At 34.2% G+C, this 17,642-nt stretch overlaps 1 protein-coding gene across 4 annotated transcripts in view; it reads left to right on the forward strand.

The window, feature by feature from the left end:
• Positions 1-17,642, forward strand: part of ADGRB3 (adhesion G protein-coupled receptor B3) — a 734,277-nt gene that overhangs the window by 656,596 nt on the left and 60,039 nt on the right. For all 4 annotated transcript variants that reach the window (XM_045498673.1, XM_045498672.1, XM_045498671.1 and 1 more), the window contains 4 exons: positions 7,816-7,966; positions 10,500-10,569; positions 13,115-13,181; positions 15,685-15,770. In XM_045498673.1, coding sequence (XP_045354629.1) covers positions 7,816-7,966; positions 10,500-10,569; positions 13,115-13,181; positions 15,685-15,770 — 374 coding nt within the window. The remainder of the gene's footprint in view (positions 1-7,815; positions 7,967-10,499; positions 10,570-13,114; positions 13,182-15,684; positions 15,771-17,642) is intronic.

The following is a 17,642-nucleotide window of genomic DNA, read 5'->3' on the forward strand; positions in this document are numbered from 1 at the left end:
CAGCCCCATGCAAACCTGGGTCCTCCTTCTGTTTCCAAATATTATAACCTTTTGAAGGCCTGCAGAGTGAATTGGGTCCATTACTATCAATATTTCCTTCACCACCTCCCACACTCTATAAGCACTTAGGCTACAACATTCTCTGCCACTGTAAGTCAGTTATGCCATCTTCCTTCAACATCTGAATTTGCAAACATCTTGAGTTCACTGTTGTCTACTGTCTATTCTTTATCCTGTGGCTTAAACACTTGGTCATTCTAACATGGTTTGAGAGGGAGAAGAGAGATAAAGCTGTCATAATTAATTAGAATTTTGTATTACATTTTCCAATGGATATTGTTAATGTATAGAAAAATCAATTTTGTATATTGATCTCAGTGTACAGGAAATGTAATTATTGTATATTTACCTTGTATCTAGCTACTTTTTTGGTTCTTATTATTTCTAATAGTTTAAAAATAGATCCTCTTGGGTTTCCTAATAAGGAGATATATTTCTTTTTATTTTTTTAGTTTTCACTTAAATTCCAGTTAACATACAAGGAGTATTAGTTTCAGGTGTACAGCTTAGTGATTCAACACTTAAATACAACACCCAGTGCTCATCACAAGTGCATTACTTAATTCCTATCACCTATTTAACCCATCTCCCCACCCACTTCCCCTCTGGTAACCATCACCTTGTTCTCTATAGCTTAGAGTCTGTTTTTTGGTTTGCGTTTCTCTTTTTTCCCCTAAGATCATTTGTTTTGTTTCTTAAATTCCAGATATGAATGAAATCACATGGGATTTGGCTTTCTTTGACTGATTTATTTCACTTAGTATATTGCTCTCTAGCTCCATCCATATCTTTGCAAATGCCAAGATTTCGTTCTTCTTTATGGCTGAGTAATATTCCATTATGTGTCTAATGTATATATACCACATCTTCTTTATCCATTCATTAGTCAATGGATATTTGGCTGTTCCCATAATTTGGCTATTATAGATAATGCTACTATAAACATCAGGGTGCATGTATTCCTTTGAATAAGTATTTTTGTTTTCAGTGAGGAGATATATTTCTACAATGATGATAGTATTGTCTTTTCCTTTCCTATTGCTTTTTCTTGTATTGTTTTGGTGAGGACCATCTGTGCAATTTAGAATAGTAGAGGTCATGATGGACCTACTTTTTTTTATTCATAATTGATGAGGATTATTCTAATATTTCACTGTTAAATATGTTTTTTGTCATAAGTTTTGGAGAGATAATCTTTAAGAATGTTCTCTATTCTTAATTTGCAATAAAGATTTTTTAAGTGACAGTTGGGTTTTGAATTTTAACAAGTTCTCTCCCATATTTTGATATGATCACATTTTTTTCTTTAATCTGCTAATATAATAAATACATTATATGGAGGTCACTTTTAATGTAAAATCATCCTGCATTACTGGACATACTCTTACTTGATAATGATTTATTACGCTTTTACTATACTTCTGGGTTTGATCTTTTACTTAATACTTCCTCATTTATGTAGATAAATTAAAGTGGCTTATAGTTTTCTTGTTCTTTTTGATGTCAGTGTTATGCTAACCTTATAAAATGAATCAATCTTTTAGTATTTTTCTTTTTCCTGGAACTGTCTTATTAACTGGTGATTATATATTCCTTAAGATTGGGAGAATTTGCTTGTAAATCTTTCTGAAGTTTTTGTCATTTTTGGAGAATTATTTCCTTCATTACCTTTTAATTTTATCCAAAATTATTTTTTATCTCTCATGCCAATTTTGATTGTTTTTCTAGAAGAATGTCCATTTTATGTAGGTTTCAATTTCATGTGTATATAGTACATACTATTCTTCTATGATACTTTTAATAACTTTTTTGATTTCTAATGTTATTTGTCTCCTCTCCATCTTTTAAAAAGGTCACAATTGCCAAAGGTTTACCTATTTTATTGGCCTTTTAAATTATCCTCAGTTTTATTAACTTCTGGTTATTTAGGTTAGGTTAACTTTATTGTATATTTTATTTACACTTTATTAATTTCTGGTTTTGTCTGTATTACATTTCTTCGGATTTCTTTAAATAGCCTATTAATTTTCATTTTCTATTATTTTTCTATGTAAGGCTTTAATAATCCTGAGTACTATCATAACAAAATTTCACAAATTTTGATGTAAATATATATTGCCTAGTTTTTCAGTTCTAAATAGTTTATAATTTATGTTTTAATTTCTCTTTAATTCATGAACTATTTAAAAGCTTTTACCCCAAGAGGTACAGTATTATAATTTTTAGTTTTTGATTTATAATTTTATCATATTGCTGTTTGCAAAAAATGCCCTGCAATAAACTACCTCAAATTTATTTTATTTTACTTTCTTAGGAGTAGTTAACTTCTGTATTTTGTATGTTAAAGAGCTGCACATGCTCTGTTTCTTACATATAATAATTAATCAAAGAAAGATTAATCACTTTTATTGTTATTATAATATTCCATGTTATCATTTTCTCCACTTTTCCTGTGACTCTGTGTATCTGTATATAACTGTTACTGTTTGTTTGTTTGTTTGTTTGTTTGTTTGTTTGTTTAAATTCCAGTTAGTTAACATACAGTGTAATCGTTTCAGGTGTAGAATTTAGTGATTCATTGCTTCCATACAACACCCAGGGCTTATCACAACAGTGCCCTCCTTAATCCTCATCACCTGTTTAACCCATCATCCCACCCCACCTCCCATCTGGTAACTATCAGTTTGTTCTCTAGAGTTAAGAGTCTATTTCTTGGTTTGCCTCTCTTCCCCCACCACCAAGTTTGTTCTGTTTCTTAAATTCCACATATTAGTGAAATCACATGGTATTTGTCTTTCTCTGACTGACTTATTTCAATTAGCATAATACTCTCTAGTTCCATCCATGTCCTTGAAAATGGCAAGATTTCATTCTTTTTTATGGCTGAATACTATTCCATGGCGCGCGCGCGTGCGCGCGTGTGTGTGTGTGTGTGTGTGTGTGTGTACCCCACATCTTTCCATTAATCATATGATGGGCATTTGGGATCCAGGAATTGTGCTACAAGGCTTTTACCCAAATGATACAAAAATACTAATTTGAAGGGATACATGCATCCTGATGTTTATAACAGCATTAATCAACAATAGCCAAATTATGGAAAGAGCCCAAATTTCCTGTGACTTTATGAAAGCTGTATGTTGTCTTTCATTATAAACCTAATTTGACAGTTTTTCTTGTAGTTTTCTCTGTTTTTGTTTCACACACTTTGAAAAATTCTTATTAGTTTCACAGAGATATGTTCTTTGGAAACTTCTTTATCACCTACTCCTTTTATCAGCATGAAAAGTCCTTCATCTCTTTTAATGCTTTTTTTCAATATTAACATTGTGACATCTGATTTTTGCATATTAGCATTTCCTTAATATAGCTCTTTTTATCTCTTTATTCCCAGTCTTCCTGTGTCATCAGGTTTGAGCTATGTCTCTTGTAAATAAATTACTAGATTTTGATTTTTTTTATCCTATATGAAAGTTCTTAACTTTTGGGTGCCTGGGTATATCAGTCAGTTCAGTGTTTGAGTCTTGATTTTGGCTCAGGTCATGATCCCAGGGTTGTGGGATTGAACCCTACATCGGGCTCTGTGCTGGGTGTGGAGCCTGCTTAAGATTCTCTCTCCCTGCCCCTGCCCCTCTACCCTACTCAAACGTTCTCCTTCTGAAATAAAATTTTTTAAAAAGTCCATAACTTTTAGCTAATGAATTTAAAACATTCCCATTTCTATAATTTCATATATGTTTGGAACTATTTTTGTTATTTTTTTATTTATCATATTTTCTAGTTTGTTTTTGTTCTTTTTCCTGCCTTTTATTAGGCTGATAATTTTTTTCTTAGTTCTATTTTTCCTCTACTATTTTATAAATATATTATTTGTTTCTACCTCTTTGTGGTTACCTTAACATTGTTAATACACATGTTCAAGCGTATTTTTCTAACATCTCGAGTCAATTAGTATCTCTAATATTCCTGAGAACAAAAAAAGGCTTTGCATACTTTCATTTCCCCCCAATCCCTTGCAACTTTTATTTCTCTCCCCTTTTAACCCTCATTACTATCATTTTGAATTTTATATACACGTGGCCATATTTTTAAAATTAAAATATATTTAAGCTTTTAAATAAACATTTTTTTAGACAATGTATTTCATCACTCTCTTTGCTGCCCATTACTTCTTTTATCCTATTCCCTCCTCCTGGATTTCTTCTTCTTATTGGCTTATGTTGTCTACTAGTTCTCTCAGAATCCTGAAGTAGTAAACTTCAAGGTTCCTTTAATTATAAAAATATATTTATTTCTGCCTCTCACTTGAATAATAGTTTTGCTGGGTGTAGAAATCTATCTTCAAAGTTATTTTCCCTTATAATGCTGAAGGTATTATTCTACTTGTCTTCTTGTATCCTGGGTTGTTCACAAGGAGTCTGATGCCAACTTGATTATTTCTTTGTAAGTAATTTTTCTTTTGACTCTGACACCTTTTTAAGATTTTCTCTTTATCGTTGATCTTCACAAATTTCATCACACTGTAACTAGGGGTGTGTGTGTGTGTGTGTGTGTGTGTGTGTGTGTGTGTGTTTTATCTTCAATTTATCCTTTAGACCAGAGGATCTTTGAAGTTCTGAGAAGTTTTTCCATAGTATTTCTTTAAATGCTGCCTTTCCTTGAAATTTTCTCTATTTTTTCCTTCTGAACGTAGTTTCAAACAGATGTTAGAACTGTGTGTCATCTGTGTATCTTACTCCCCTATTTCCATGTCTTCATCTCTGCTCCTTATGTGTAGCTTTGAGCTGGGGTATCCTTCTGTCTGCCATCATCTGCTCGTTTTTTAGATATTTCTCACAATCTCTACCAGAGTTTATACTTCTTTTCTTTAATTTTATGAAATTTTTTCTATTATCCCTGAGGATTTGGGGTGAATAATATACATGAGGGTGACAGGTATGAACAGTGCTCAGTTTGCCAATTTAAATACCTTTTCAAGTTTTGTAATACTTGTCAACCACACTCAGCACATGTAAAGGACCAAATTGAGATTCGGCAAGGCAGGTGTAGCAGAAGAATTGGATGATGAATTTGAGGTGCTAGTGAGTCTCAGGTTCGGAATGGCAAGCTGTCAAGACTCACTTATTGTGGGAGTCAAAAGTAGACACACAGGTGAATAACGAGAGGCTGTAAGACTGGAGGTCATGACAGTGAGTCCAGTAGTAGGAAAATTGAACAGATGACAGTATATAAATCTGCTTATAGAAAAATAGAACCAGAGTGAGATTTCTAAATGTAAAAGTCTCTAGTACTGAGGGGATCCAAGAGATGGTCAATGTGGGATATAGGTTATGTGGAAAAAGGAAATCAAGGAATCCTGAACCCTGAATATTAGAAAGGCTACTCATGTGGAAACTGAGATGACACATGTGGAAAATAGTTTATTTGAAAATTGCTATTATAAAAGTTGTATATTAAAAAGACAGTTTATCGAATCTATCAGAAAAATCATGTGTCTCATGTGTAATGTCTGAGTTTATAGTGATTCTTCATATGATGAAGAAAAACTAGCTCTCTCTTTATTTTCAGGAACATAGATTTTGTTGTACTCTTCACATAAGATAAGTTTTGTGACTTTAGACCACTTTTTCCATATATATACATTCTTTGGGTTGAGACAGCTTTCCTTCATAGAGCAGTTTCTAGACATATATGAATATTCATCTCATTATAGTAGAATGCGATTGCTCATAAAAATGGGTCTTAGTTCTCTAGTTACTACACATTTTCCACGCATACTGTGGCCATATTCTTGTCTAGAGAGACATGAATTATTGAGATAAATGTCAGTAGCCCCAAATAGCATCCATTTCAATTTGTATTAGAATTAAAGTGTGTAACAGAGAGTCCCAAAGCAACAAACATAATATAGAAAGAGCAAATTAAAAGTCTCTGTATTGACACATTGAGCATTTTATTATTTCTTATAAAATCTCAGTGCATCTAGTACTTAGCATTTAATATTGCAATATTTTTACATTGTTTTATACAACCTTATATTGATAGTTTAAAATGGGGAAGGAATAATTTTGCTAGCACATACAATTGAGATGGGACCAACTGGTGGAAGGAAATGACAGGTGAATTAGAAAGTGTAACTATGGGTATTAAATGGAAGAGTTATCTTTGAAATTCAGATTGGGATCAGGAACCGTAGATCAGGAGTGAACAAAAGTAGTCAGCCTGCAGATATTTAAACCCTTACCTGGAAGAAAAGTCTCAATGTCTCAAGTATAGAAGGAATCACAGTTGGTTCAAGTGACTACATTATGCCTGAAATAGGAGTAAAGGTATGAGGAAAGGGTTCTAGAAATCCATGACTTTATCATACTGAGAATTGTCATCTTTGTGAGGATAAACATAAGTAACCTAGGATTTTTAAGTGCTACATGAAATAAGGAATCACATGCTGAAAACCAACTGGTAACACCTTAGTACTGTTTTTAAAATAATGATGACTATGGTCATAATCAGTTGATGCACTTGCTATATGCCTAGCATGGTGCTACTCAGCTTCTGTACATTACCTCTCAACATTTAAAACAACCTCGAGAGATAAGCATGGTGAAGTTCTTTTTATAGGATTAAAAGAACTGAAAAGCTGAATTAACATCTGGTGAATTTCAAGAGAATAAACAAATAATAGGAATAATTTGGGCCAAAAATTTAAAAGACATTTGGCTTTAACAGTGTATTGGGTGGAGGTGGGAAGATGAGAGTTGTATTTTTATTTCTCTGTTAATGAGGTTTTTTTATGATTGTTTTTCTAGTTCTGTGCTTTGCTCTTTTCAGTTTTGGGGAATAGCAAGACAGACTGACAGAGGAAGTTTAGTTAGTTACTAAATTTAGCTTAGTTACTGATTCTGATTTATGAAGACTTGCATTTTAACAAGATTTACACAAAGACATTATACTAGTAGTGAAATAAGGAGCAGCTTCTACCAAAATTCAGCTGCTCACCTTCGCAGATGAGTCACGAGTAACTAATGGTTGGCACATTCAGAATGATTAACTTGTGTAAAGTAAAATATCTATGAAATCATGGCTGTGTACTGCCAGTGACTCGATTAACTTTTCAAAATGACTTGATTACATACAACACATTGTAATGCAATAATAAAGAACAATGTATTAAGTACTTAAAAATACTTATGTTATTTTTGCACTAGGCTATTAACCAAATCTCATTTTATACTTTTCTACCTTGAATATCACACTTGTATAAAAGCAATTTTTCCTTTTGGATGGCTGTTGAGTTGTAATCTTAATATCAACACAGATAAAATAACAAAGAATTATCAGATAAAATGGAAGGATCAAGAACGTAGCCAAAAGAGTTATGCAAGATGTCTGTAACTTAAATTAAACTGAAGATAGGACCATTCCCATAATTACATTTCAAGAAAAAAAAATTCCAAGTAAAGTAGTAATTGTAATCTCCCTTGGGTTTTAATTTACATTCAGGCTTCTCCTCATAAAAAAGTGAACATGCAAATGGAATTAGGACATATCTTTTTTTCTATCATACATATCATATGCAGCATAAAGACTGCAGGGTTTCTAATTTCTGTAAATAATTACTCTGTCACACAGGAGAGGTAGATATTTGAAATAAAAGCAATGAGTTAAAGATGAACAGTCCTCTGGAGGACACCAGATTACCCCCCACCCCCCACCCCCCACTATATTCAGTGTGAGTCTTTTCTGTTTCCACAGAGCATCTGTACAACCACCACTGCATTTTTGCACTTTTTCTTCCTGGCTTCGTTCTGTTGGGTTTTAACTGAGGCGTGGCAGTCCTATATGGCTGTGACTGGAAAAATTAGGACCCGGCTTATAAGGAAACGTTTTTTGTGCCTTGGATGGGGTAAGCATATTAATATGCCCTTTCATGCTCTTGTTGTTAAAATGACTTTGAACACATATAATGAAGCAATAGACTGTGATTATCCCCAAGCTACTTTTTTTTGTCCAATTTGATAAATGGAAGTGGAAATACATGAAGCTGGTCATTTCTGAACATTCTTTGGGCGTTTGGAACTTTAAGAAGGAGTAAATATTGGATGACCACATAGCCATTCAGTTAAGCAGTGATGTAAGACGCAGCCTAGGATGGCTACAGGCAGTACAGCAAAGTGTTCTCTGCTAATACATTCTGAAAATGCAAAATGTCTTACAGTGTTCAGGGCTCAAAACAGGTGCTAGTCACATATTCCCCACAAGAAAACTTTGAGAAGTCCATTCCAAGAGAGCTCAAAACAATTAAGGACTACAGCTGTTCATCACAGGAAGAAAGTCCTCTTAGAGAGTGAATGAAACCTTGTGACTAGTGTGTGGGGTCCTCAAAGGAAAAACGGAATTGTTGACAGACTGAGAATTAATTCGTTGTTTGCTTTTCTTTATTAGGAAAAGTTTCTGTCAAATTGCCTTACGAAATGGGCATCTTGAAGATCTATGCATTTCATAAGGCCCATTCTAACGTTTAATTAGAATTAATTAGTTTAATTAGAATTAATTAGTTACTTTAAAGAAACTAGTTTCAGAAAACCTCAGGATTTTGTCATTTTTGCCTTTGAGTTCTGAAAGACTCGAACTAAAAAAAATGGGGAATTTTGGACCAAATATACAACAGATACCTAATAGACCAGAAGACTGGAGAATAGGATACTTGATGGAGGCTGATAAATTACAAATAAGTGGACTTATTACAATAACAGAATAATTCATACTGGAAAAAGTAGGATTAATATATTAGGGCTCTTTACACAGGCAAATGGGAGAATGTATTCTACTTGCACTTTCATGAAACTTTTGTCTGAATTTCATGACAAAGACCTTCTAAAGTTAAATTGGTACTGAATCAGGGGACACTTTTGTCATGAATCAGTGCCATAGATCCAAGAAATATAGAATGCAGGTAAGTGACTTTACCTAAGTATAAAAAGTGGCAGTTTTCAAGAATGGTAACTACCTCATTTTGTGTCATTACTAAAGATCTTGAGGAGAGGGCTCACAGCTGGTCTCCAAGTTTACAGATAATGTTAAACTACTCTGAATAGCAAAAAAGCTAAGGCAATGGTGCTAGACTATCAAGAATTCTGGGAGGTGGCAGATTAGTGGCATGTGAATTTCTATACAGCAAAGTGCAATGTAATAAATTTGGGAAAATAATTACCCTAAATTGTACAGGTTGAAGACTATTAATGCTTTAGCTATGACCCAGAAGAGAATTTTTTTCTAATGAACTTGATGTAGTCAGTCAAAAAGTCAACTATATATATCCATGTGTGTGTGTGTGTGTGTGTGTGTGTGTGTGTGTGTGTGTGTGTACGGGGTGAGGGAGGCCCATATTTGTTTAAAAATATGATGTGTCCCTCTGAGATGCCCTTCATATTTTTTGTCATTAAACCTCATGAAGGAATGTGGTGTCACTTGAAAAGACTCACAGAAGAGAATAGCAGGAAGGAGGGGAAATGATAGGAAGAAAGAAGGTAGGTGGAGGGGACTCAAGAAGGTGATTAGATGATGGATTTTCAACCTGAAAAGGCAAACATCACCTTCCTGAAAAGAAGACATGACCACAATTTTTGTAAAATAATTAAACAGCATGGATTAGACTGAGCTCTGTCCACCAAAACACAGGGGCATGCCTTTGAACTTGAGTAAGGAGAGCATGATTCAGACAAACATAAACTAAAAGCTGTTAGGTCAGAATTGGCACAGGTATGCGGGCAATTGAATTCCAAAATGGACTGAGCAATGTGTGGAGTGATATCTACCGAGAAGTGCATGAAGCGAAACTGGCATATATTTTCTGACCTTCATTCAGGATTGCTAAAAGGAGTATGACCAAGAAGCCCCAAAATTAATTCCTTAGGGCCCTTAATTTGGCCCTACACTCTTGTTATTATAAGTAAATCATAAAGAAAGAATTACATGAATGCTTTACTGTTTTCTGTCTTATAATAAGTACAACTTGATATGAATCAATATGGGGCCACCTGAAATGTTCCACTTCTGTGATATTCTATCACAGCAGAACATCCATTTTTTGCCTTTCTGATTTTATAACTATAAATTTCCTTTATAACAGTGTAAACCCCTAGGGAAAAATAACTTAAAAGATATACTAAATCTCTGTTATTAGTTTCCTCTAAACCCATGTCAAATGTGGTGGTAACCTAGCAACATTAGAGAAGTGCACTGAGTTAAAAACCCAGCTGTCGCTCTCATATTTTTGTACTTGAAAGAAATTTTGTAATGGAAACATACTTTATGAAGGAATTCATCCAAATGTAGTTGCTTCGATGTAAGCATTTTGAGTCTGTCCTAGCTTTTCTTGAGCCAGAGTGCACAGTGGTTACAGCTGAACGTGAAGTCTGACCATGTTTTTCTTGCAGGTTTACCAGCATTAGTAGTGGCCACATCAGTAGGCTTCACAAGGACGAAAGGATATGGCACTGATCACTAGTAAGTCCATCCACAGTGATAAATCATGTTTATAATTAAGTAAATCATCATCTATGCTCCATTAGTCTTGGTTGGCACTGCTGATGGCTTGCATTTTGTCACTGAGTCATTAACAATGGTAGAAATCACATTAGTGAGGAATGATATAAGGTAGCTGAAATGCGCAGAGGTTAGGAAGTAAATGGTGAAGCCCTGTTCAGAATCCTTGTTTCAATTTCACATTTCTTCATAAGGACAATGAATTTGATTTTTAAAATATTTCAATATTTACTTTGTGTGTTTAATCTCAAATGCATTTGTTTAGATCTGAATAAATCTTGATGTTTACCTTTTAGAATATGATCCTGATGTGAGCTTCTAATTTCACTGATGATAATGTATATTAGTATCAACCAAGTTGTGAAAGATCAGCTCAAGTTTTGTTGCTGTGTTAGGGTAATACTGAAATGTAAGGATCAGGGGGATCAGTAAATTACACGTTAGAAAATGCCTAGGCTGTGGGAGAAATTAGAGGGAAGAAAGAGGGTGGGGTATCAGCCCATCCTTATCACAGCTGTAACACTGATAAATTCAAGAGAGATTTTACAAATAAAGTTTATATTGAAATATTTAAAATTTAAAACAATGCACTTTCAAATTTTATTTCATCTGCTCTCTCAAGGTGAGGAGGCAGTTGAGAAGTGGAGAAAAAGATGGGCGCATCTTCTTACAAGTATAAATTTTTAAAGTGAGATTTTCTGTTTGTCTTCAGGTTTGAGATGGGAATTAGTGCTAATTAGTCCTTCTAGTGGGCTCATCCAAATGGAGACTGTGAGAAGAGACATCATTCCACCTGCCCAACAAAAGGACATTTCCAAAGAATTTAAAGAACTCATGTCATTAGAGCACTTGTTTTTCTTCTGCCATCTATGTTATAAACACACAAACAAGCAAAACTCCCTGACAGCGTATGTTGTAGTGTAGTGCTTACTACAGCACTATTACCTTTAAGCCATTACCTTTTACAGGAGTATGACTTTCAGTATAAATCCAGTATTTGAAAGGCACTGTATTGGAGATATAGCAAGAGGTAGGAATTATGGATGATATGGTTCCAACTTTCAAAGAGTTTGTGATTGAAACCGAGTACAATATAATGAGTAGTATGTCAGTTTAAAGATTAACTCACAAAAATACAGTAGAAAATCAGTGGCAGTCTCAGAGACACCAAACTACGGTGTTCTATCAGACTACAGGCTTTTTGCCCAGATGTTTTATTTTAAAATGTAGATATTAAATTATCAACCCCAAAGTAGGAAAGTAGAACTTTATCTGTTCACTGTTATGGCAAGGAGAAATAACTAAATGCAGACTTCGAATACCCACATGCACACACATTTGTTTTAGGTATATATCGATACATGCATTGCTGTGTGTGTGTGTGTGTGTGTGTGTGTGTGTGTGTGTGTGTGTGTATAACTACTAGATTAAAATTTTTAATTAAGGTAAAATTTATGCAGAGCAGCATTCACACTGTTAAGTGTGTAGTTCTGTGAGTTTTAACAAATGCCTAAGTCAGGTAACCACCACCACAACCAATATAGAAAAAGTGTGTCCTTAGAACCAATATACAACAGTTATTATTAATTGTTAATTTTGGAGGCAGCATGATGATTCTGTGGACCTAGAAGTAATACTGACAGGGTCAAATGTCAAAAGCAGATGTAAGAAGTAGTAGGTGTGACTCATTGCATCAGCAGAGATAAAACATCTCCTGGTGTTTTCCTACATTCCTTATATTTCCTTATATTCCTAGACCATGCACATGCAGATGGTCCACCTTGCAAAGCCTCCAGTGCCAAGCCCCATGCCTTCTTCATGCCTCTCTACTGTGAGAGAATAAGTGTTCTTACCTAAATGGGTTACCATGTCAATATCAGCACAAACCTGCATCTCCTGGTGAATTTAGTAATTGAAATAAACACAGCCACACTTATTTTTATTCAAAAGCTTATCTTTACTGAATTTTGTTAGTAGTCTGGGGCAAAAGTAAAATCAGAACAAAAAACAAGCGCACAAAATATAGATTATTTGTTCCTTTCAATGATGGCTTTTAAACCAATTTCTCCCAATATCTCAATGGCCTCAAGGAAGAACACATAAATGGCATACGCAAGACTCTAAAAGCATGCTGTTCTTGCTTGAAAGAGCGTTTGAAAATTTTCGTAATGGATACAGAGCACCATTTTACAAAACTTATGTGATAGTCACCTTTGTACTAAAAGTCAATATAAAAATCTCACTGGAAGAGTAATTTGTCTAAAATGTTTTAACTGCCTGAAAGTAAGGCCTTATAATAAAAGTTTCTTTTCTGCAAAAGGTGTATAGTGTTTCTCACGCATCAAATGCTCTCATTTTCGCTTTTTCCACCTCTTCCATGCATTTCTGCTTAATTACAAACCTTCAAAATGGGCCCAAATTTGAACGCTAAGTAATTTGTATCACACTTCAATGGTTTAGCACTTATCACTAATTTCTGTTAGTTTTTATCTGATGTTGTTTTTAGCTGCTGGCTCTCTCTTGAAGGAGGACTACTCTACGCTTTTGTTGGACCTGCAGCTGCTGTTGTCCTGGTAAAACATCAAAATCTACTCGTTCTGTTTTCTTATCAAAGACTACTTGGCTTCTATTACAGTGACAATTTTTGTGTTCACTGTAAAGAAACTTTAACGTAGAATGTATTATTACTTCATTATTAATTACTACTTAAATTTGAATACCAACTGCTCTTTAGTCCTTTAGTACTCTAAAATACTCTTACTTTGAAGACTGAAGAATATTGAACATGCGAGTGTGGGATTTCTCTTACAGTAATTTCACATTTATGAAGAAGTTTGAGTAAGTTTCAACCGATTCTTCATTGTTAATGTACACAATCAATTATCATTTCACTTTACACCATTCTGTGCGATCTCCATCGTTGTTAAGATCGCTTAATGTTAGTAACATCTGCTGCTACCAAATGTCAACAAGAAAACTTATGTCCATGTGTCAGAGTTTCCTAACCTCAGTGCACAGATTTTGGATAGCATATTTCTTTGTTGTGGGGCTGTTCTGTATATTTCAGGATGTTTAACAGCATCCCTGGCCTCTACCTACTAGATAGATACCAGTAGTATCCTCAGGTTGGTAAAAATCAAAACTGTCTCCAGACATTTCCCAATATTCCCTGTGGTCAAAAATCACCCCCAAGTTGAGAACCCCTGCCGTGTATTGTGCATAAGGATTTAAATTTTTTTCTTTTTAGAATCACTAAATAATTCCTTTACATATTTAATTATGGGAACATGGAATTTGCTACCAATTTACCTTTCGTTCTCTCACTTTGATATTCTAGATTACAATACAAATCTTTCTTGTCTAATAAATCTTTAAATGAAAATATAAGGGGGAAAATGGTCTGAATTAAATACAAAGATCCACATCACTGTGCAATTAGAGTTCTAATTGGAGAACTACCCTTTGGTTTCTTGAACAATTCATTGCCTATATGGAAGCTAGCAATATCTTTATTAATAACTGTATATGATTTTTTCTTTCTTTAACATTTGCTCTCCATCCTCTAAACTATAGCAGGGAGCAGAAACTGTCTGTGATTCACAAGACAAAATCTAGGCATCAGTCTTAGAGAAGAGCATAGGGAGATGGAAGCTATTAGGCACATTTTTGTCTGCTGCATCGAATTCTTATTTAATCAATTGAATTATTTCCCTAAGGTATCAAGTTAATATACATATAACCCTAAAATGGAGAAACAAAGAGTATATGTATAATTGAAAAACCAAAGTATGGTCTTTGGAGTAGTGATGGATTCCCTCACGATTAAATTGTAGATTAATAGAATCCATGGAATACACTTTTTTCTCCTAGTTCATATAATGAGAAATGTGAAGATGAGTAAGTCTTTCTCTTGATTAAATGGTATCTTGTCAGAAAGCTATGAAGAGTGACACTTCCTAATAAGTTCCTACCTATCAGTTGCTTTGGATCTTCCTTATACCAGCAGTTAAACAGATTTCAGCTTTATATTTCATCTGGCCAATGTTCTGGGAAAAAGGAATTTTTCTTTTTTCTTAACCAGTCATCCTGTTTAATTTAAAACAGACTTTTGTGAACCACTAGTTTCAATGTAAAGGCTTCATCATTTGCACTGGGGGACGCACCAAGGTTCCATTGATCATGGAGGGTAAGGGGCAGGAAGGCAAAAAGAAAATATTTTTCCTTGATTATCTTGGTCTCAGCGTTGGACTGGATTCCTTTGTCAGGAAGTGCTGGTAGGTTAGAGAACTGTGGGCGCTCATCATAATAAGTTGCTACAAATAGACCACAGCCATCTCTACAGCTTTTTACAATTTTACTTGAGAGAGAAAAATATGTGTGATTTCATTTCAGATGTATTATGCGCAAAGATCTTTTAAGTGAGAGTAAGAGAGTCTTAGAAAATGCTGAGAAGTGTTCAATAGAGCACATTTTAAGAGTTGATGTTAGTATCCATCTCCTAAAGGATGCTGGTGAGTTGAATAGGCTTTCTCTTTTGTCTAGAAAAGCATGGTACATCAAAATGCTCCCCCAACGCATAGGAGAGAAAGCTACACAGTATGAGGAATTTAGACATTCTTTTCTCACTTCTGGGGACAATGACAAATTCTTAGCACCTTTGGCTGCCAGGGCTCAATCTAGTCTCACACTGTGAGACTGAAAATCTTTTGACTCTCATAGGGTAAAACTCATTTAGACAATTGATTTTAATCAGGGGTGACTTAGAATGCCAGACTCACATATTATGGCACTGTTTAAAAGGTAGACAATTGAATGTTAATCTCCTCAGTGTTAACTGCAAAGCATGGAAATTTAATGTACTTAATTGTACTTTAAAACTTTAAAGTTAACACACCATTGTTAAATTGTTCTCCTTTATGCACTTATAAAACATTTGGTAAGTGCTTTCTATCACTACTGTTGTGAGTTTATAATTCTGAAATGGTTATAAATTAATCAAAGAGGGTTTTCAGGAGAAACAGGGACCTAATTTCCTTCAATATCATTGAAAGGTCAACCTTTGTTTCTGTTTGACAGGTCAACATGGTGATTGGCATTTTGGTATTTAATAAACTTGTTTCCAGAGATGGGATCCTAGATAAAAAGCTCAAACACAGAGCCGGGTAAGCTGCAATTGGTGGATTTTGTAGGTTCCTTACCAGTGAATCCCATACTCCAATTCCAGATCATCATTGACTGCATTTTAACTGTGCCTTGAATTTTGTTCCTGATGAACCGATGTGTCTGGTAGAGTCTGCCATTCAGATTTTTTTTTTCAATGTGCTATTCTTAAGTAATGCAACTAATATCTAAAAATAATTTTAAGACCATTAGAAAGTCTGGGTTTGTTTGTGCGTATTGCTCGTTTGTAAGATAAGAAGATTAGATGTTAAGGCTGGAGTAAAAATACTTGTTCTTTCGTTTGTTTGTTTGTTTCAAGTTTTATTTAAATTCCAATTAGCTAATCTATAGTGTAATATTGGTTTCAGGAGTACAATTTAGTGATTCATCACTTACATACAACAGAGTGATCATCGCAATAAGTGCCCTCCTTAATGGCCATCACCCATTTGACCCATCCCCTGCTGACCTCCATTAAACCTCAGTTTGTTTTCTATAGCTAATAGTCTCTTATGGTTTGTCTCCCTCCTTCTCTTTTTTCTTCCTTCCCCTATGTTCATCTATTTTGTTTCTTAAATTCCATATATGAGTGAAATCATATGGTACTTGTCTTTCTCTGACTTGCCTCACTTAGCTTAATTCTCTATAGCTCGATCCATGTTGTTGAAATGGCAAGACCATTCTTTTTTATGGCTGAGTAATATTCTACTGTGTGTGTGTGTGTGTGTGTGTGTGTGTGTGTGTGTGTGTATACCACATCTTCTTTATTCATTCATCAATTGATAGACATTTGGGCTCTTTCCATAATTTGGCTATTGTTGATAATGCTGCTATAAACATTGGGGTATAAAAATACTTGTCCTTAGTTGAACATTTTCAAAGTTCCCCTAGTTTGCATCACAATGGACAGGAGGGTAGATCAAACGTAATGTTGATATGTGACACAATGGAATCGAGACAAGCAGTTCCTACTAGGGCAAAAATACTAGATTCTCTTTGATTAATTGTATATATCAGAAAATTTCTTCACATGAAACAATCACTAATGAAACAGTATTCTTGTCATATATTTTCATTTTTTATGATGTTTTGACTATAAGTTGCTAGGAAGAGTTATTTTTAATTTTCATTTGCACATTTTAACCACTTATAAAATTTAGGAAAGCATCTCCTTTAATTTTACTGTTACTATGATACCACCACATTTAATGACTAATAACATTTCATAAGCAGATTGATACCAGCCTTTTAAGGTTACATAGTCACCTCATCTTACAAATTTGTAGAAATCTAAAGGAAATCTTAATGCTTTTGAATTTTCTTGTGTATATTTTCTTATAAAAAGTTTATAGCTTTCTCCTTTCTATTTAGCTGTACTTTCATTCAAAACTTACCCTACCATTGTTATTTCTTTACTAATTTATAGTACTATTTAATAGTCATAGTATTTGATGACTGACCAGTGAGAATTTTAAGTCCTTTATGTTTTTATAATCTATGCAATGACTTCTAAGATAACCAAGGTATGTTTTCCCCTAGTAAAAGACTAGGTTTAATGCTTATATAAAATATAAATATAAATATAAAAATTTGATACCATTAATATCAAACATTAGAACTGCAGTGATGTAACAAAACATCACTGGAGGTTCCCTTCAAAGAGGGGCCATCACGTCAGAGGAGTCTCCATAGACTTTTCACTTCAGATGAGTCTCTATAGTATCTTTAACCAGGTAAACCTGAACCTGCACATACACTGCTTTCTGTACCACTTGAACTTGAAGCTTTCACACTATTATTCTGCCATGTATGGTTGGACTTGGAGCAATAGCTTCAGTATTTCTGCCCAGATTAATTATATAAGAATAAATTGA

The sequence above is a fragment of the Leopardus geoffroyi genome, chromosome B2 (assembly GCF_018350155.1).
Source record: "Leopardus geoffroyi isolate Oge1 chromosome B2, O.geoffroyi_Oge1_pat1.0, whole genome shotgun sequence".
Lineage (NCBI taxonomy): Eukaryota > Metazoa > Chordata > Mammalia > Carnivora > Felidae > Leopardus > Leopardus geoffroyi.